Genomic DNA, 21,066 nt, shown 5'->3' with positions numbered 1-21,066 from the left:
TGACAGGAGTAAAGTCAATCATGACACAAGACTGTGTAAATTCATAATTACGTCAAGGTCCAATGTGACAGGATGAATCCAAAAATTGAAAATTTAATCAACAATTAACTGACAATTAGTTACCTGGAAAGGTCTGTACAGACGGAAAAATGAAGAGGAAATATTTCTAGGAGATTATTGATTGCTTTTTATTGAATGCAGAAACATTGAATCATAAGTTTTGTTGCTACTGAGAAATCATTGTGTGTACAGAGAGCAATTCATATCATTGACACTGCCTCACTAACCCAATTCAGCAGAGATTTTTTCAGAAAATTTTAACTTATCATATGACTGCACTTGAGGTAACTGAAGCCAAACAGTAAATGGCCCCTCCAGCTTGTTGTAACCCAGCGGTTAAGAATCTCAGAACCGTGGGAAAAGCTGAGAGTTCAAGGATGACAGAAGAAGATTCAAGCTGACATACTCAAAACAAAACTGAGGGTGGTCTGCATGGTTGGAGGGTGTGCTGAAGGAGATCTGCACAGATTGAGGGTCAGTACCGAGGGTGGTCCACACAGATGGAGGGTCAGTATTGAGGGTGGTCCACACAGATAGAGGGTCAGCACTGAGGATGGTCCACTAGGATTGGGGGTCAGTATTGAAGGAGGTCCACAAGATGGGGGGTCAGTGCTGGGGGTAGTCCACACAGATGAGGGGTTAGTAGTGAGGGAGAGCTGCACTGCTGGAGGGTCAGTGCTAAGGGACTGCCGCACTGCCGGAGGGTCAGCACTGAGGGAGAGCCGCACTGCCAGAGGGTGAGTTTTGACAGATATTGAAACATTGATTGGAAGATGATCTTTCTGTTCTAATTCAGGACTTTGATCATCAAATGCAACAATTACCGTCATGCTCGCTGGTGGGGTCAAGAGATTGAAGAGTTAATTCACAAACATGCTAAAGCCTTCCTTGAAGACCAGCGTTTCAAATCCTTTGGAGCCGTGCATGAAAATACGCTATGCAAATGGTAACCAATCAGAGAGCACTATAAAGTAAACTATATATTTTGATTCGTAAACGTGGCTGTGATGGAATGTATCAACACAGCAAGAGTCCATTAAATCTTAAGAGGGAGAACACTTTCAGCTGATCAACCAATATTCCTCTCTGCCCAACCCACACCTTCAGACTTCTCTATCCACTACCTCTCGCTCTCGCTCTTTCACCCCCTGACCACTCCACATTTGGTTCTGCTTCGGTCCCTGCACTCTCTAATCCTTATCCCTCCCCAAACTACTTACTGCCCCACTGGCTCACCTTACTTTCAAGTCTGTGATATGAAGAAATGCCGCCCAGAATGAAAGCCTTTTAATCTGTCTTCCCTTTATTCACAGGTATGTCAATGCTAAAGGATACTTTGAAGATTTGGCACATGCTTTGGAAGATGCAAGAGAGGAAATATTCATCACAGATTGGTGGTACGTAGACCACTGCTTTGATGTGATGTTGGTGATTAAATTGCCTTTCCCTTTTTTACTTTGCATTTTGTCAATGCACCAAAGGCTGGTTCAGTTTGTATTATTGCACATTGTTAGAAAGCAACTGGGAAATAAACATATTACAGAGATAGTAGGAACTGCCGATGCTGGAGAATCTGAGATAACACAGTGTGAGGTTGGATGAACACAGGAGGCCAAGCAGCATCAGAGGAGCAGGAAAGCTTGATGTTTCAGTTCGGGACCCTTCCTCAGAAATGGGGGAGGGGAAGGGGATTTTGAAATAAATAGGGAAACAGGGGGAGATGGATAGAAGATGGATAAAGGAGAAGATAGGGTGAGAGGAGACAGACAGGTCAAAGAGGTGGGGTTAGAGCCAGTGAAGGTGAATGTAGGTGGGTAGTTTGTGGGGGATAGGTCAGCCCAGGGAGGACAGACAGGTCGAGGGGTGGTGGTGGGATGAGGTTAGTGGGTAGGGGATGGGGGTGGGGCTTGAGGTGGGAGGAATGGTTAGAGAGGCGGGGACTAGTTGGGCTGGTTTTGGCATGTGGTCGGGGGAGGGGTGATTTTGTAGCTTATGAAGCCCACATTGATACCTTTGGGCTGCAGGGCTCCCAAGTGAAATATGAGATGCTGTTGCTGCATCTTTCGGGTGGTGTCATCGTGGCAATGCAGGAGGCCCAGGATGGACATGTCATCCGAGGATTGGGGGGGCGGAATTGAAATTGTTCGCGACTGGGAGGTGCAGTGTCCCTGAGGAACACCTACACTCTGTTCGCAACAAACAACTGCACCTCCCAGTCGCGAACCATTCCAATTTCCCTCCCCCCAACTCATCGGATGACACGTCCATCCTGGGCCTCCTGCATTGCCACGATGACACCACTCGAAAGATGCAGCAACAGCATCTCATATTTTGCTTGGGAACTCTGCAGCCCAAGGAATCAATGTGGACTTCATCAGCTTCAAAATCTCCCCTCCCCCAACCAAATGCCAAAACCAGCCCAGCTAGTCCCCGCCTCCCTAACCATTCCTCCCACCTCAAGCCCCACCCCCATCCCCTACCCACTAACCTCATCCTGCCGCGCCCCCCCCCCCCCACCCGACCTGTCCGTCCTCCCTGGGCTGACCTATCCCCCCCAACTCCCCACCTATATTCACCTTCACTGGCTCGAACCCAGCCTCTTTGACTTGTTTGTCTCCTCTCACCCTATCTTCTCCTTTATCCATCTTCAATCCGCCTCCCCCTGTCTCCCTATTTATTTCAGAATCCCCTTCCCCTCCTCCCCATTTCTGAAGAAGAGTCCCGACCCGAAAAGTCTATCTTTCCTGCTCCTCTGTTGCTGCTTGGCCTCCTGTGTTCATCCAGCCTCAAACTATGTAATCTGGGAAATAAACATTGCTGGTTCAGGAGTAGGAAGCCTTCCTTTGTACACCATGTGCTACTGAGGACTACTTTAGACCTTCTTTGTAGATCAAACCCTTGTTCACCCAACCTCATAGGAATTAGAAACAGTAATGGCCCCTCAAGCCTGATCAACCATTCAATGAAATCATGACTGGTTTAATTATGACCACAAATCTCCAATGCTTTGATTTCCTTAATTCTTAAACATTGACCAACCTCTGTCTTGAATGCTTGCAACTCCTGAGCAACCACAGCTCCATTGGATAGAGAATTTCAAAGCTACATAACCGTCTGAGGGAAGAAACTTCTCCTCCAATTCCAAAATGCTGACTCCTGAATATGACCCCATCCCCTAGTCTAGACTGCATCCTGGATGAAACGGGCTTTCAACATTGGCCCTGACAAATGCTGAACAGTTTCTGAATTACTTTCATATGTGACTTGGTATCTAATTTTGGGTGGGAAACATTCCTGGGAAATGCCATTATCCAAGTTTGTTGAGTGTACTATAAAAGTACTTTTTGTCCTTGTGGACATTGGCAGAGGATAAGATTGAGTTGGGTGACACACCTCATACATACTTGTCTCAACATTCTCCAGTGACAGTGAAGTCCCACAGCCCTGCTGACTACCTGTGGATTAGTCCTGCAGCAGTGATTAGTTTCAGACCTGAGATGGGATTCTAGTTCTGAAAATTAACCGTTCTAACACTCTTCTGCTCTTTGACATGTGGGATCCCAGGCTGAGTCCGGAAATCTTTCTCAAGAGGCCTGTGGTGGAAGGGAATTATTGGAGGCTGGACTACGTACTCAAACGCAAAGCTGTGAGTTCTTCTCCAATGTGTCTGTATCTGTGGGTCTTATACAGCAAATCCACACGCACTGCCTATGGCTTAGATTGTCTTTAATCATGTTAATCGAGCAAGGGAGGGTGGCTTGCTACCCTCTCCCTTTCCAAACTCTCCTGTGTCAGGATAATGCCCATCGTGGGGAGTAGATCCTGTGGCCTCAACCTTCTCCATTGGGTTTTGTTCATGGTCATTCAGTCAAGAGGTCACTTGTCCAAGCTCACACCAGAGACTTGAGCCTATTATCCAAGCTGACACCCTTGATGCCTGCATTGAGGGTGTGCTATGGTGTCAGAGGAGCTATTTATTCCAGATGAGGCATTAAACCAAAGCTTCGTCTGCCTTCTCAGGTGATTGTATTTCCAGGAAGAGCAGTGATATTTTCCTCAGTGTTCTGGGCAGTGTTTATCCCCCAAGTCACCCGAATGTGATCTGTGATTCCATGTGTATTTTGTGATTATTGTCGATAGATGAAGTGATGCTGGTTTGAATTGATTTTTCTCTCTTCCTATCATGGCAGCAACAAGGTGTGAAGATTTTTGTGATTCTCTACCAAGAGGTGGAGCTAGCTCTCGGCATCAACAGTGAATATAGCAAGCGGACACTAATGCACCTTCACCCCAACATTAAGGTGCGTTGCCTTTGTCTTGTGGTGTGAAACAAGCAGGTCAGCATACATCTCCAAATGTTGGTGTTGGAAATGAAAGACACAATGTTTTTCAGATGATTTCTAGTGTAAAACAGATCATTCAGTCCACCTGGTGCCTGTTGATGTATATTTTCCGTATCATACTCTTCTTACTCAAGTTCTCTCATCCAATCTGTAAATCCTTCCATTTGTTTCATGCTCCTACATCTATCTAGATTCCCACTTCAATGTATCCCTGCCCAACTGTTTCTTATGGTCGAGTATTCCACATTGTCACCACTCTTTGGGTAACAACATTTCTCCTGAATTTCCAATTGGATTCATCAGTGACTGTTCTGAGGAAGGGTCACCAGACTCAAAACGTTAACTCTGTTTTCTCCTCTACAGATGCTGCCAAACCTGATGAGCTTTTCCAGCAACTTTGTTTTTGTTATCAGTAATTGTCTTATCTCTATGGTCCCTTGTTCTGGTCTCCTTCCCACATGGAAACATTTTCTCCATGTTTATCTGATCAATCCTGTTTCTCTAACAGGTCACTCCTCAGTCTTCATTTCTCTAGTGGAAAGAATTCCAACATGTTCAACTTCACAATCTGGGTTGCTCAATGCATCTGTATCTTTCCAAACCATTCCAAACCCACAACTTCTGGCACAAGAAATATGGCACATTAATGAGGTCCTAAATGTACTTTGGCCAAGTTCCGGAAATGTGCTTCTGCTTGTGAAACTCTTTCAAACATTCCCATTAATTACCACGTCAGTTTTGACGAATCTTGAACATTTTGCTAATTGTGCACTGATAGGTGATGAGACACCCAGACCATGTCTCCTCCTCTGTATATCTGTGGGCACACCATGAGAAGATTGTTGTCATTGACCAGTCAGTTGCATTTGTTGGTGGCATTGACTTGGCATACGGAAGGTGGGATGATGACGAGCATCGGCTGACTGATGTGGGCAGTGTCTCACGGAATGTTTGCTCTCAGTCCATTGCGTCCAACAACCAAATGGTAAGAAGAGGGACGACATGTTTTCCTGTATCTATTGTGGGTGTGGCACGATCATGTGTGTGTGTGTGTGTGTGTGTCTGTGTGTATGTGTGTGTGTGTGCGTGTGTGTGTGCCTCTGTGTGTGTGTGTGTGTGTGTGTGTGTGTGTGTCTGTGAGTGTGTGTGTGTGTGTGTGTGTGTCTGTGTCTGTGTGTGTGTGTGCCTGTGTGTGTGTGTGTGTGTGTGTGTGTGTGCACGAGCATGTGTGTGTATATTAAACATAAACACATATGCATGTGTGTTATGTGCACATCTATGTATTAATATGCATACTTTGAAAGTATACATGTGGGTGCTGGCATGAATCAAGATAGCATTGAACTTGATGCATGAGCTGATATGTTTAAAGAATAGATGGGAGGGAGCTGTTTGAGATCAGGCTGCCTTGCACGTCCTCCCCAACTCCAACGCATGAACCTTGTGGGAGAGAGGGAGGGGAAGCAACTCAAAAGACATTCACCTAACTCTGTGCTGCCTAAAATGCCTATGGAATAAATCTGCCCCAAAAATGCCTGATGCTCTTCCTGATCACAGTGACATTGGAGCTCAAAACAACAATGGCGATCTCACCTGGATACTCTTGCTGCCTTCACAGCCACTCACTACTCCCGCTGGGGGCGAGGAAGACCAGAGGACCAAAGCAAAAGTGACACTCGAAAAGACTGCTGAGGGAGAGGATGAGGTGGAACCATCCAGAATGAAGGGTATCGGCAAGTCCAGAAAATCCTTCCCGATGCTGAGCCTGGTCAGACAGCTGCAACGGCAGAACTTGGAGCACTGCGACAGTGTGAGTAGCATCGATAGCTCAGAGCATGGTAAGTGCTTTAATAGCTGGGTAGGGGCTGCTGGCTTTTCTTTATATTTTACTTTGGGATGGGGGCATCACCAGTAAGGCTAGCATTTATTTTGGATGTCCAAATGGTCATGAGGAGATGGTGGGCACATCGCTTTATAATCCACTGTGGCCCATGCTTAGTCACAGTGCACCCATGGTACCCATGCTGGTTAGTAAGTGCCAGGACTCAGACACAGCAGCCATGAAAGAATGGGCATGATGGGATTGTGTGCGGCGTGCAGGGGATCTTGGCGATTCTGGTCCCCATATAAGCCTGCTGGCTCTGGTTCTCAGTCCTGTAAGGACCATGGGTAAAGAAGGCTCCAATTGGATCATATGAGCATCATGTACAACTGGCAGAATGCGTAGTGTCAGGCTGCATGACATTCATGTCAGCACCTGCTACCCACGCTTACTGAAATGGAATGATTGTTGCTAACTAACCAATTCACCGGCTGTTGGTTGATGTGTCTTAACCCTGGGCTGAGCCTTTTCTGCATAGGGTTAGGCAACATTTGATGTGAGAAGGAAACAGGATTTGGTCCAAACAGTGGTATGGGAGCAGAGGTTACACATTTGCTGCCTTATGAGTGTAAAGGGGAATCATGATGGAAAGAAGTCAAGTTGAAGAAAATGAGTATTTTGTGGACAGCATGACTTTTTCTGGTTTAACAGAGAAAAAAATAGACTGAATCTTGCCAGTAGCTGTGAGGTGAGTTTTAGGGATAAGGGGAGGGGTTGGCAGGGGCACTGATGGTAATGCAGGGTCTTCTGTTTGCCAAGGCCATGATGAGCAAGGTTGTGATCTCTGTCTCAAGTGTCTTCTGACTGACTGTAATCTCTGTCAAACCAGACTGTGGGTCACCATCCAGAGATAGGGGAAGCCAAGTCTTAGCTCTGAGTTATAATAAACGAGGTTAAACAATAGACTAAAGGATTACTGTTTTATCCACCGTTGGGTTTCTCTGCACACACAAACTTGTCTTCAATAGGCTCAATTCAGCAAAAGACAAACATATAACAACAGATTACACAGACTAGAGCAGTGATGTCTGAAAATATAAATTAACTCACCAACAATCACCTTGTTGTCTGCAAAAGAGGTAGCAGCAGATCCTCAAGTTTATTTCACGTAAAGGATTTACGTGCTTCTGCTCCTAAGGAATTGATTTAAGTGCCTTTCCAATTCCAGAAGAACATACAAATCAGTACTAAGAATAGGCAGTTCAGCCCCTTGAGTGTCCTCTGCTTTTCAGTACCCATGTCACAACTACATCCTGTTATTCTGCAGTAGATTCAATTACATCCCGTTATCACTTCATTTCAGCAGCACCTGGCTCATTCTGAGTTGAAACCCCTTATGCTTAGGACAGTCTGTACCTTCTAGGAGAGAATATACCAAATTGAAATGAAATTGGGTCTGAATCCTTTGACAGTGGATTCAGGAAAATGTATCCTCAACAAGATAAAAATCTATCTTTTGGTTTTCAGTGACATGTCCCTCATTAAACACTGATACCGAAAGTAAGCAAACCAGATCGACAAGTGGGGAAGAAAGCATTTCATGTGAATTCCATGCAACACAGTCGACTGAAATTGGACAGTTCCAGTCAGATTCAGGCTCTTTGCCGTGAAACTGACAACACTGATGGATATGAAACCATAAAAACATTTGAAAAGGGGAAACAATTTAATCAGCAAGCACATTCAAAAACAGCAGCCACAAGGACGAAATCTATGAAATGTCTGTACCACACCGACCTCCTTTGGATCTACTCGCGAAGTGAGCCATACAAGGAAAAGACATGTAGAATCTTGCCCCACATTCCATCCATCATGTCTGTGTCAGCTTTTGAAATTACTGTCCCATTTGTTTCATTCCTTTATGGAAAAGCAAACTTGTGTGGATGCCGGGAATCTGAAATAGAGACAGGGAAGGCTGAAAATATCCTTGTGCAGAGAGAGAATGTGGAGTTAACATTTCAGATCCATATGCTTGCTCTTTGTGAATCAGGCTAAGGTGTAGGGACCAGAATGAGGGCTAGAAAAGTGTGACACAGACCTCAATTCACAATGCAATAGAACACAAGAATGATTGCAGTCTTGAGACACTCTGTCTTGATTTGATTCTGTCACCGTGTACCTAACGAAAATTCCAAAAGTATTTGTGAGAATTCTAGCAGTGGAATTCTGCTGAGTATGAGAAATATTGATGATGGTAAAAACCTTTCAATAGAAGATGCTTGCTTTGGGAACAGAGATACAGGAGTTACAGAATAGAATTTTTATCTGAATTGCCACTTACATTTTATTTTCTTACACTGGGGAGTTCCTTACAGAGGTGGTTACTGTTTGCTGATCGTCAAGGATGGCAAGGAGATTATTTCCCCAGCTGTACTTGGTGCCAGATTTCAAAACACCATTGGTGCCCTGTGCCAACCAGTTGATTTGGGCAGTAATGGCAAATGGATCACGACAAATGGGAATTTGGTTTTATATCACCCATACCCCTAGTTTTCATTTTGGGTTCCAGTGTTTGGAGAACTCCCCCACTCTTTGTTGAAATAGTGTTCATGAACTCTCTCACGTGAGGTGACGGATGGAGCCTAGGGGTAAGTCTCATCTAGAAGATGCCACTTCAGGCAGCGCAACACTTCCCTCAGCACTGCATTGGGAGTGTCAGCTTAGGTTCTGTGCTCACATCTCCGGAGTCTGCTCAAACCCACACCAACTATCCCAGATGTTGATCCCTAGCTGACCATCATGAGAAAGTGCCATGACTTTTAAATCTTTGGAGCTGAATGTTTTGTGGATAACCCACCTGATCTGTTCCCCTGTCATGATTTGTTGTAGATACAGTGATGGGTTTGTATCTGCTGCAGGGAACTTGTACCTGATGCTTTATGTTGCCTTGTATGGCATAAGAACCAGATGTGGATAACATGAAAATGAAAGAATCATTCAATTTTGTTACACATTCTGATATCTACTAGAATCACAGGTATTACCATGTGTAGACTAGTACGAAGCAATTTGGTTACAAATTGTTGCACACTTCCCTCAGTGTCATGCTGCAAATGACCTCTGTATGATGGAGACCAAGATTTTTATAACATCACAGTGGCTCAGTGGTTAGCACTGCTGCCTCACAGCGCCAGGGGCCCAGGTTCAATTCTACCCTTGTGTGGAGTTCGTGCAGTCTCCCCGTGTCTGCATGGGTTTCCTCTGGGTGCTCCAGTTTCCTCCCATGGCCCAAAGATGTGCAGGCTAGTTGTATTGGCCATTCTAAATTGCCCATAGTGTTCAGGGATGTGTAGATCAGGTGTGTTACAGGATGATGGGTCTGGGATGCTCCAAGGATTGGTGTGGACTTGTTGGGCCGAAGGGCCTGTTTCCATGCTGTAAAGATTCTACAATTGATCAGGTCACATGTCATGATATGTTATTATATCAGGAGTGTGTTTCTTGCATGTATATTACATACCAGCCGTGAGACATGGCATAATTGGAAACATTCTTGTATTTTATTCCATCGGTTTAAAAAATTGCCTTTTACACAATGTCAAGGGTTAAGGCTGACTCAGGGCAGCAGCTGCTTTCAACTTGTGCCAAAACTCTCCTCATGAGGCAAAAAGGGTGGGTCAATCTTCACAGCAGGTGGGTTTGGGTCAGAGTGGCTTTGAGAACTGCCCCTAGGGAGGAGCTTCAGGATGGGGTGAAGTGGTAAATTCTATGAACACTGCCACAGACCAGCTGCCCTATGACTCTCTGCAGGTTGGTTTAACTCTTCCAACAGCCAATGGAACTTAATCAGGGATAGGTTGCCCAACTTGAAGAGATTGTATCACCATACCAGTAATCCCGGGCCCTCTCGATCGGAGAACGGTGAGTTAAAATTGTGAGCAATGCTTCTCCTTTTTCCCTTTGGTCTTCCAGCAGGGCTTTGCTACTCCCAGTGGGGAGACTGTGACTCTTATCTGCAATGGGAAGTGGTGGTGCTTGGGTGCTTCAGCTTTGGTGTGTGGTGGGCAGCTTCTACCTCTGTCCCTTCCTGTTGGAGAGTGGGAGGTAGTGAATACAGTAGACCTGAACGTGTGGTGTGATAAGTCACAGCTTCATCCAACCCTGACACTGAAAACCCCGGTTCTCTGGGTAGCTGCCTTGTCTGTGAGGCAGATAGTCATGGAGTCGAGTCCCACAACAGGGGCTTGCCCAACACTGCCAGCGCAGCGCTGAGGCAGTCCTACAATGTTGGAGGTGCTGCCTTTCAGGTGAGACTGCCCATCATTCAGCTGGCCATCAAATAATCCGTGGCACAATTGGAAACAGAGCTAGGGTGTTGTCCCCAGTGCCCCATCACCAATATGTACTTCTCACTCAATATCTCAGAAAGTAGATGATCTGATTATGATCTCATGGCTGATTGTGTAAGAGTCCTGTGTAGAATGATGCTTAAGCAATGGACAAGCCAATGACAAGAGATTTTACTTCATTAAAAACTGAAACGACTGCCAATGCTGTAAATCAGAAACAAAAATAAAAATTGCTGGAATAGCTCATCAGGTCTGGCAGCATCTTAGGAGAGAAAGCAGAGTTAACATTTTGGGTCACTGGACACGTTAACTCCAATTTCTCTCCACAGATGATGCCTTACCAGCAATTTCTGATAATGCTTTGCTGTTAGCTAAGCAATGAAACTGGACGAGAGTCCCCAACTGACTAGCATTGTTCTGGAAATTTCCAGATGCTGTAAAGCTAAAAGCCCTTATCCAAGATAACAAAGTATGGGGCTTGATGAACACAGCAGGCCAAGCAACAAAAGCTGACGTTTCGGGCCTAGACCCTTCATCAGAAAAGGGGGATGGGGAGAGGATTCTGAAATAAATAAGGAGAGAGGGGGAGGCGGACTGAAGACGGATAGAGGAGAAGATAGGTGGAGAGGAGAGTATAGGTGGGGAGTTAGGGAGGGGATAGGTCAGTCCAGGGAGGACGGACAGGTCAAGGGGACAGGATGAGGTTAGTAGGTAGGAAATGGAGGTGCGGCTGGGGTGGGAGGAGGGGATAGGTGAGAGAAAGAACAGGTTAGGCAGGCTGGGCTGGTTTTGGGATGCAGTGGGAGGAGGGGAGATTTTGAAGCTGGTGAAATCCACATTGATACCATTGGGCTGCAGGGTTCCCAAGCAGAATATGAGCTGCTGTTCCTGCAACCTACAGGTGGCATCATTATGGCACTACTCTCCTCCCCATATCTTGTCCTCTATCCATCTTCAGTCCGCCTCCCCCTGTCTCCCTATTTATTTCGGAATCCCCTCCCCATCCCCATTTTCTGATGAAGGGTCTAGTCCTGAAGCATCAGCTTTTGTGCACCCAAGATGCTGCGTGGCCTGCTGTGTTGATCCAGCTCCACACTTCGTTATCTTGGATTCTCCAGCATCTGCAGTTCCCATTATTTCTGAGCCCTTATCTAATCTGTACCACCTACAGAAAGTGCAGCAGTACATTACTCCACTGTACTGGAGATTCAGCCTAATTTGTTCATAGAAGTCACTAAAGCAGAAATTGAAGGCACAAGTTTGTCAGTTTACACAGATTACTTCTTCAGAAACGCAATGGGTATTTAGTAAACATCTTCCAGCGTGGTCGGGTTCTGGGAAACTAGCTGTTATCAGCACAGGCAGATACAAACTCAGAGATAGGAGGTGACATCAATGTTTGCAAACTATCGCTTGAAATCAGTTCCAGGCTTTGCAGCTGATGTACGATCTGAGAACTTTGCACTTAGCAGTGAATGTTTTAAGTAAGCACTAAATCAGACCGTCTGAGTGCATGCACAGTTATGGAATTGGAAATAACATTAAACAAAATTTGTCTACAGATTATAGGAAAACAATTCAAAGGTGATTGTTTAATTAAATTCACATAGTGACCACCGTCACTCCAGTCATCTACTTTCAGCCACTTTGAAGATAACACCATTCTGGATCACAGCCATTGGTGAGAGGAAATGGTCTGTAGCAATGATTTACAAATCTAAGGGAAATCGAGAAAGAATTCCTGAATTGTTGCCCATCCTCAAAGCCCAGCCTTCTGCCTTAAGCAAGGCCCCCACACTCTCACATGCCTTTTCCCTTTCTTAAAGTGATTATGTGAAAGAAAGGATTTGCATTGAGAATCATAGAAGCACACTGTACAAAACAGGACCTTTGGCCCATCAAGTCTGTATCACCAAAACTACTTTAGGTTTACACTTTTCAGCACTAGCACTATAGCCTTGGACACTTCAAGCACCCATCCAAGTACTTTTTAAAGTTTACCCCCCTCAACTACACTCCAGACACTCACCCTCCTCTGGGTAAAAAAACACTATCCTCAACTCCCCACTCAACCTCCTGCCTTTCACTTTAAAGTTATTCCCCTTCTTATTGGCCTTTCAACAATGCGGACCAGCTACTTCCTACCCACCATGTTCATGCCCCTCATAATCATATTCACCTCAAACAGGACCCCCACCCCCACCTTCTCTGCCCCAGAGAAAACAACCCAAGCTTATCCAAGCCTCTCTTCGCATCTGAAATACTCCATCTCAGGCAACATCCTGGTGAATCTTGTCTGCACTCCCTCCACTGAAATCACATCCCTTGGAGGTGAAGTGTGCACACAGTACTCATCTGTGACCTAACCAAAGTCCTATGCAGCTCCAATGTAATACCCCTGCTCTTATACTCCATGCCTTGGCTGATAAAGGCAAGTGTCCTGAATGCCTTCTGAACTACCCATTTAACCTGTCCTGACACCTTCATGAACTGTGGGCAAGTCTTCAGGCACACACACAGCCTTCTACCACCTCCTACGTGTGACTCCTGACCAGCAGCAAAATGATTGACTATTAACAATTGGAAATGGGCAATGAATGCTTGCAGAGCGGTGCCCTCAGCGCATGAATAAATTTTAGAAAAAGGTCCAGATATGTGGTATCCCAGGCTGCTGTAGAGAAGAAATAATAGAGTCTCCAACCTGAATGTTTAAGTCATTTCTGGTGACATGGGAAAGTCCCAGAGGATTGGAGATCGGCTGATATGGTTCCACTTTTGAACAAGTATGATAGGCGTAAACTAGGCAATTATAGTTCAGATTATATACCACAGTCTCACATCAATGGTGGGAAATAACTGGAGAAAATTCTGAAGGAGAGAAGTAATCTCCACTTGGAGAGGCAGGTTTGATCAGGGATCATCAGAATGGTTTTGTCAGAGGAAGGATCATACCTAACAAACTAGTGAACAAAGTCTCCATCACAGTGGAAGGCTAGAAGCAATGTCTTCAAGATTGAAGAAGATGTAGGTAGAAAGGATAGTGAAGAAGGCATATGGTACGCTTGCCTTTATTGGACAGTGCATTAAGTGTAGGAGTTGGGAGGTTATGTTGCGGCTGTACAGGACATTGGTTCTACCATTTTTGGAGCATTACGTGATATTCTGGCCTCCCTCCCTATAGGAAGGATGTTGTGAAACTAGAAAGGGTTCAGAAAAGATTTATGAGGGTGTTGCCAGGGTCGGAGAGTTTGAGTTATAGGGAGAGTCTGAATAGGCTGCAGCTATTTTCCCTGGATTGTCAAAGGCTGAGGGGTGACCTTATAGAGGTTTATAAAATCACAAGGGACGTGGATATGGTAAATAGGTAAGGTCTTTTACCTGGGGTGGGGGAGTCCAAAATGAGAAGGCATAGGTTTAAGCTGAGAGGGGTAAGATATAAAATGGACGTAAGGGGCAACTTTTTCACACAGAGGGTGGTGCGTACATGGAATGAACTGCCAGGGGAAATGGTGGAGGGTGGTATGATTGCAACCTTTAAAAGGCATCTGGATGGGTATATGAATAGGAAGAGTTTCGAGGGATATGGGCCAAATGCTGGCAAATGGGACTAGATTCATATAGGACAAGTTGGACAGAAGGGTCTGTTTCCGTGCCATATATCTCTGTAACTCTATGACTCTATGTTTGAGGAGTAAATCTGAGAGTTCAACCTCCAGGTGACTGCAAGTATGACCACCAGTGACAGATCAGTAACGCCTGGGAGGTGCCAACGTCTGCTCGGAGGAGGGCAGATAACTAGGAGAGCTAGAGGAGGTTACAGAGCAGAGAGACCATGGTTTATCATTTTGAAATTGGGAGCCAAAAGATGAAATGGTATGTGAACAGGACATAGAGTGTGTTAGGATATTGTCAGCAGAATTTGGAATGGAATTCAGGTCACACAGGAGTGGAAGATAAGATGTCAGCCAGGAATTCATTAGGAAATTGATGTTCAGAAATAACAAGGGGCGGGAGGAGGGAAAATTCCAAAAAAAAGATAAGCTGACGGAATGAAAAGGTCAGGAGGATCTACTGACTTGGAAATAGTTTGTCTCAGAGACTTGATGTGGGTTTGGAACAAAGATAGAAATTGCTGGAGAAACTCAGCATATTTGGCAGCATCTGTGGAGAGAACACAGTCAGTGTTTTGGGTCCAGAGACATTTTGTCAATTCATCACCTGAAACTTTAACTCTGCCTTCTCTCCATGATTGCTGCCAGATCTGCAGAGTATCTCCAGCAATTTTTGTATCTTCTTCAGATTTCCAGCATCTGCAGTACTTTATTTTCTTATGGGTTTGGAAATTCAACTAAAGGCATTTTAGAACACAAAGGAAGTGAACTGTCTGCATCAACTTAAAGCAATTGCCAAGCTCGTGACTCAATTCAGTGCTGGGAAATGATTGTAACAGCGATTCAGACCCTACCTTTTGTCTTTCCAATGTTTAAGTGAAGGAAGATTCTGCTCATTCACCACTGGATTCTAGACAAAAACAATGTGACAAATCAAAGGCAGTGGAGGGTTTGAGGGAGGTAGTACTGAGGAACATAGGAGCAAGAGAAAGACAATTAACCCATCAAAACTGCCCTAACATTCAATATAACCATGGCTGATCAAATACTTCAATGCCTTTTATGCACTTCAAACCCCTAAGCATGTACGCTAATGGTAATCAGAAATCTAACAATCTCTACCTGAAACATTCTCAAAGACTGAGCTTCCATAGCCATAGGATGCACCAGCCTCTGAGGTGGAACTGGAAGTCCTCCAGGTATGTTTGATAACCTGACTGTATGTTTTCGAATGCTTTTGCCATGGGCCATCCTACAGACATGATGGAAGGGATAAAGACTAGATCTGAGGGAATTGAGAAAGGATCCAACCTGCCAAAGTGTGTACCTCATTGGTGAGTACGACAGTGTGGTCACCTGGTGAGGAATTGTGTGTGGCCCAGACCCCTGGTTGGAGCGCCACAGGAACATATGACTGAAGAGCAGGAGTAGGCCATTTGGTCCTTCAAGCCTGTAAATTCATTACTGCCTCGGTTTGGTTCATCTTTTTTCTGTCTGCTCCCCCAACTGACTGCTGACCACCTTGTCTATGAGAAATCTATTGACCTCGGCCTTGAATAAATCCAATGGCCCCCATTACATTCTGGGGAGGAGAATTCCACAGCCAATGCCCTTCACAGATAAAACGTTTCTTCTTATCTCTGCCTTAAGAGGAAGAACCCTTATTCTTAAACTGTACCCCAAGTTTAGTCTTTACCACAACACAAGCCATCCTCCTCATGTTCTCTCTGCTCAATCCCTTCAGGATTGTATGTGTATTAGATCACTCGTCACACACTCTACCCTGACAGATACAGACTGAGCCTGTCCAGCATCTCGCATAGGATTTACCACCGCGTTCTTGGCCCTGTCACTCATTGCTCCCTGCACTGAAACAATTCCAGGCTCAAGGTAAAAACAGAATATTCTGGAAACTCTTGAAAGTTGGGCAGTGCCAATGGATGGAGTAGCCAAACGCATCAGGCCTTGTGACATGGTTGACGTATTCCACAACCTGTAGTGACCACGGTAACAGGCCGAAGTAAGAATTAAAGTTTCAAGGACAAGAAATTATTTAGTAAGAAAAAGCAAAGGAGATGTCAAAGTCATGCAAATCTTATCTCAACATCTGTTTATATTTCCATATTTCTCTCCCCAAACTGTATTGACAGCATTTGTATTTATTTTGTATCATTGTGGAGAGTTTATTTGCATTAACATTGCAGGCTGAACTTTCGTGGCCTGTCTTCTCATCCAACTACCAGAGGAAGAACTTCCCTGCATTCTCAGGAAAACCCAACCTGTGCAGTTTACAAAATGCACACCCAACTCATGTATGAATGCCCAGGGTTTCTAACTTTTTCCAATTTAGCATCGAATCTGCTTCAGTTTAGGGTTTGGCGTGGTGATGAGCTTTTTTTTACGTATTCATTCATGGGATGTGGACATCACTGGCCAGGCCAGTATTTATTGCCCATCCCTAATAGTTGACAGTCAACCACATTGTTATTGGGGCTGGAGTCACAGTTAGGCAGGTAAAGATGGCAGATTTCCTTCCTAAAGGGAGTGAGTGAACCAGATGACCTTTTCCTGACAATCGGCAATGGTTTCATGCTCACCATTGGAATCTTAATTCTAGATTTTTATTGAATTCAAATTCGACCATCTGCCATGGTGGGATTTGAGCATGGGTCCCCAGGACATTACCTGGGGTCTCTGGATTCATAGTCCATTAGGTCATAGCAACCCATGTAAACCTCCATTTGGGGATCCGGTTCTGGCAGTTGTCTGAAGATTAGTTGTTTTCCTGCTCATTATCATTGTTCCATCTCCAAGTCCCACCTCAGGCTGTGCCATTGACTCTCTGGAATGGGGCTTAGAAGCTCCTTGAAGTCTTTGTCTTTGACTGACCTCTGCATGTCCCGATACTTCATTAAAACAAGCGTAAAATACTGCAGACACAGGAAATAAAAGTGGAAAACGCTGAGAAACTCAGCAGGTCTGACAGCATCTGTGAAGAGAGAAACACAGTTAATGTTGCAAGTCCAATATGACTCTTCTTCAGAAAAATTCACTTTCATTCCAAAGAGTCATTAGCTTTGAAAATTAACTCTTTTTCTCTCTGCAGAAGCTGTCAGATGGGCTGAGCTTGTTTTCATTTCAGATACCTCCTTTAAGTAGGTTGAGATCAAAGTTAATTTGGCAATTGTTCCAGTGAAGCGCCTCGGGACATTTTGCCATGCTAAAGGTGCTGTTTCATCTCAGTTTGCTGTGGCTGTTATCAATTAGGATTCACCTGGAATAAACTTGGAACTCTTTCAGCAAACTTTGACTAAAACTTTGTGTGAAGTTAATAAGTAGAATGGAGCATGTTTGTAAGGGTTTTTCACTAGTGAGAGAAGGTTTAATTTCCCTGTCACCCTGAACAGAAACAACATTGTGAGGCTGAGGATCAATTAATTAAGTTGTTCTTGGAAGAAAAGCTCCACCAAGGCAGGCCCCTTGGCTCTGAGCACACAGCAGGCTCTGTGTTCCAGTACAAAGCAACCTTGTTACAACCCCACTCAGTCCCAACTAAATGTCAGCTTTTAGAACAAAACACATAATTCCAGTCAATGGGAGAAGATGGCAGGTGTATAGTCACTTCAGTGTGAGCATTGGACTCTGACAGTGCTTTATGACATATTCTGGAACACACAGCTGATTCTTTCACAGCACAAAGAGGGGCCCAAAAGCCAGGCTCTGACTATTCAAACAATAGCACAGGAAATTGCAACAAACTGAACTTTAAAATCTCACAATGACAACAGAACATGAAGTTAAAACTTTTATCCTGTCTCAGCCTGGCTGTCCTGAGAATGTTTGATAGGAACAGTGTAGGGAGACCTTTACTCTTTGTTTCAGAACATGCTGTACTTTGCCTGGGAGTGTTAGAGGCTGACAGTGTAGAGCAAACTTTACTGTGTATTAGTGCTGTGTAGCTGTCCAGAGAATGTTTGATGGGGACAGTACAAAGGAAGCTATACTCTGTATCTAGCCCCATGTTAAACTTGCCTAGAAATGTTTGGGGACAGCGTAGAGGAAGCTTTAATGTATATCTAATGCAATGCTGTCCCTGTCCTGGGAAGATTTGATGCAGACAATGTAGAGAGAGCTTTACCCTACATATAACCCTGTGACGTACCTGTCCTGGAAATATTTGTTAGGGACAGTCTAGGCGGAGCTTTACTCTGTCTCTAGTCCCATGTTGAACCTGCCTGAAAATGTTTGATGGGGACAGAGTAGAGGAATCTTGATAGTGTATCTAGCTGTACCTGTCCTGGGAATTTACTTAAGATACTTAACAGAAAAACACCACAAAGTGCCTTACAGTCACACCTTCCCAACAAGATTTGAGACTATATCACATGATATTAGGTGAGGAGTGAGCAAGATGGTCGGCTTTAAAGGAAAAGGATTTTAGGGGGGCCGTCACAGACGGAAGGCAAAGTCACCTCTGGTGGATTGATTTTGATTTGGGTGCACAGGAGTTTGGAGATATCGATATTTTATAATTGCAGTGTCTCTTCTACTAGGATCCAATTTCATTCAGTGACTGCTTTATTCCACCTTGTTCACTTTTTTTCTTCTTTTGGTTTGTAGATGTGTGTTCTTGTAGAAGGGGATAGAATGGTCAACACAAAAAGTATTACGCTGTGTGATTATTCCAACTCTATACTGAAGTGTTTTTTTTAATTGCAGGGGAGAACTTGTATAATCTGCGTGTTAGTTCACAAACTGAAGAAGTCAGAATTCAAAGCGCATTGGTTAAGTTTTAACACCATTAAAATCCTGGCGAGTCTGGCTGCATCCTCTCACTCACAATATTGGGCAATCTTGTATTTCCCAGCTAGATCACCAATTCCATGCTTTCAGTTCCTGCATGCCTCTCTCCCTCTCCTCTCTGACACGTCAAGCGTTATCCTGCTGCTTTTGCATTTCTGTTCAGCTCAAATGGAATTTAAACATTAATGCATATAAGTTGAACCCAGATGACTGCCATACTTGCCAAAGGTTTGCCGAGATGCTGTTGCTTGTGGGTTTCTGTATTGTGTTCGTTTTTTTTCAAACTCACACTGATATAACCCATTGGAGCCTGCACTCCGATCTGAAGTGTGATTGTACATATATTTTCTGGTTAAAACATTTAAGCATATTTAAAAGTGGGTCTCATATCCATCAGAGTCAGACCTAACATTTGGCTGTGCACAAACAGACCTCACTCTGTAACTGCAGTGTAGCTGAATCAACCTATGCTTGAGAGCTGCTTCATCTCATGTCAGGGTCAGTGCAGGCCTCAGCTCATGACTGGGTCATTGCAGGCCTCAGCTCATGCCTGGGCCAGTGCAGGCCTCATCTGACCCAGTTAGTATAGGCCTTTAACCTGCAATACCAGGTACCGGAATGCTGCCTGGACAGATGAACGCAGGACATGCTATAACTGAAGTGGCCTTTGAGTCAACAAATTACTTTTCAGGCCGAACCTGCATCAGCTTCTTCACTTCTGGGCATGTTGCTGAAAGTTGGAATCCTCCAACCTTCCTTGCCCCACAGTCCTCAACTCCCCACCATATTCCCACCATATCACTTACCTGACACATCATGGTGCCCTGTGACAGTCACTCAGATTCTTTGCTACCTTAATTAATTTGCTCTAGACAATCCGACAGCTACATCTTGACCATTTCTAATAGTTCCAGAACTAATAAACAAAAGTGTTTGAAGAAAATTAGAAGAAATAGAATGGGTGACTGGCAGATGGTAAACATTTGCTGTTCCCCCAAATCTAAAAGAAATGCAGTAGTTCTGGGAAATCCATTTGTATACATGTTGAATATTTTATTTACATCTTTGTTGTAAATTCTGAGGCAGACAGGAGCTCAGAATGTGGCCCACATGCAAATATCAAAGATTTGGTCGGACAGACAAGGTTCTGGCATGGAAAGGACTATTGCAACTTTGTTTACAAGGACTGGGTCCAGTTGGACAAACCATTTGACGGTGAGTTAAGTCACATCAGATACTCTTGATGTCTTTAATCATGGCTCGCTGCCCCCATGTCCTAACTTACCATAGACATATAGAAAACAGGAAAGGAGTAGGCCATTCGGCCCTTTGGGCCTGTTTTACCATGAAATATTATTATAGCTGATTGTCCCTTCATTCCAAGTCCCTTTCATCCAATGCCCTGTAAGCTCTCTGACCTGCATTGGCACCTAGTCTGGCACAACTTGATTTTAAAGTTCTCATATTTGAAAAACCCTTCATGGCAACCCCTGTCTCTCTTATACACATCTCAAACCTTTTCCCTGAGGTGTCTATGGGGCGTTTGTGCATCCATCATTTTTTTGACATTCCACCATTAGTGGATATGAGTTCTTAAACGTTTAAATGGAGAGGGACTGCAGAATGCTGAGGTACAGAGGGATCTGGGTGTCCTCCAGCATGAATGACTAAAAGTTAGAATACACTAAGTAATTGAGAAGGTAAATGGAATGCGGCTCTTGCTGGTCGAACACCATGTGCTTTAAAGGCAAGTCATAGGAGCCTTGTGAGATGCTGCAGTGCATCTTCTATATGATAGACACTTTGTGACCCACAGATATTAGGAATGATGGGGCTGAGGTGGGAATATAGTACCAATTTGCTGATCGACTACAATCTCGTTGAATGGGAGAACAGATTTAAAGGACAGAATGGCCTCCACTTTTCACGTCTTCAGGGGTGAATAGTTGGTGTTATGGGTTGAGTAGGAAAGATGTTGCAAAAGGAAGACCAAATTCTTCAAACAGTCAATGAATTTTCCACAGTACGGCATGCAACTCATCTAAATATCCAGAAACAAATTAGACAAAGTACCACCA

At 44.4% G+C, this 21,066-nt stretch overlaps 1 protein-coding gene across 7 annotated transcripts in view; it reads left to right on the top strand.

The window, feature by feature from the left end:
• The window catches only part of LOC125457787 (phospholipase D1-like), a 169,598-nt gene that overhangs the window by 113,436 nt on the left and 35,096 nt on the right, over positions 1 to 21,066 (top strand). For 6 of the 7 annotated variants that reach the window (XM_059651188.1, XM_048542382.2, XM_048542383.2 and 3 more), the window contains exons 10-17: positions 857 to 1,006; positions 1,374 to 1,457; positions 3,625 to 3,706; positions 4,251 to 4,361; positions 5,182 to 5,388; positions 6,022 to 6,241; positions 10,036 to 10,146; positions 20,075 to 20,203. In XM_059651188.1, coding sequence (XP_059507171.1) covers positions 857 to 1,006; positions 1,374 to 1,457; positions 3,625 to 3,706; positions 4,251 to 4,361; positions 5,182 to 5,388; positions 6,022 to 6,241; positions 10,036 to 10,146; positions 20,075 to 20,203 — 1,094 coding nt within the window. The remainder of the gene's footprint in view (positions 1 to 856; positions 1,007 to 1,373; positions 1,458 to 3,624; positions 3,707 to 4,250; positions 4,362 to 5,181; positions 5,389 to 6,021; positions 6,242 to 10,035; positions 10,147 to 20,074; positions 20,204 to 21,066) is intronic. The other variant, XM_048542384.2, reaches the window with a different exon arrangement.

The sequence above is a fragment of the Stegostoma tigrinum genome, chromosome 14, assembly GCF_030684315.1.
Source record: "Stegostoma tigrinum isolate sSteTig4 chromosome 14, sSteTig4.hap1, whole genome shotgun sequence".
Taxonomy (NCBI): Eukaryota; Metazoa; Chordata; class Chondrichthyes; order Orectolobiformes; family Stegostomatidae; genus Stegostoma; species Stegostoma tigrinum.
This window is presented reverse-complemented; position numbering and strand designations above follow the sequence as displayed.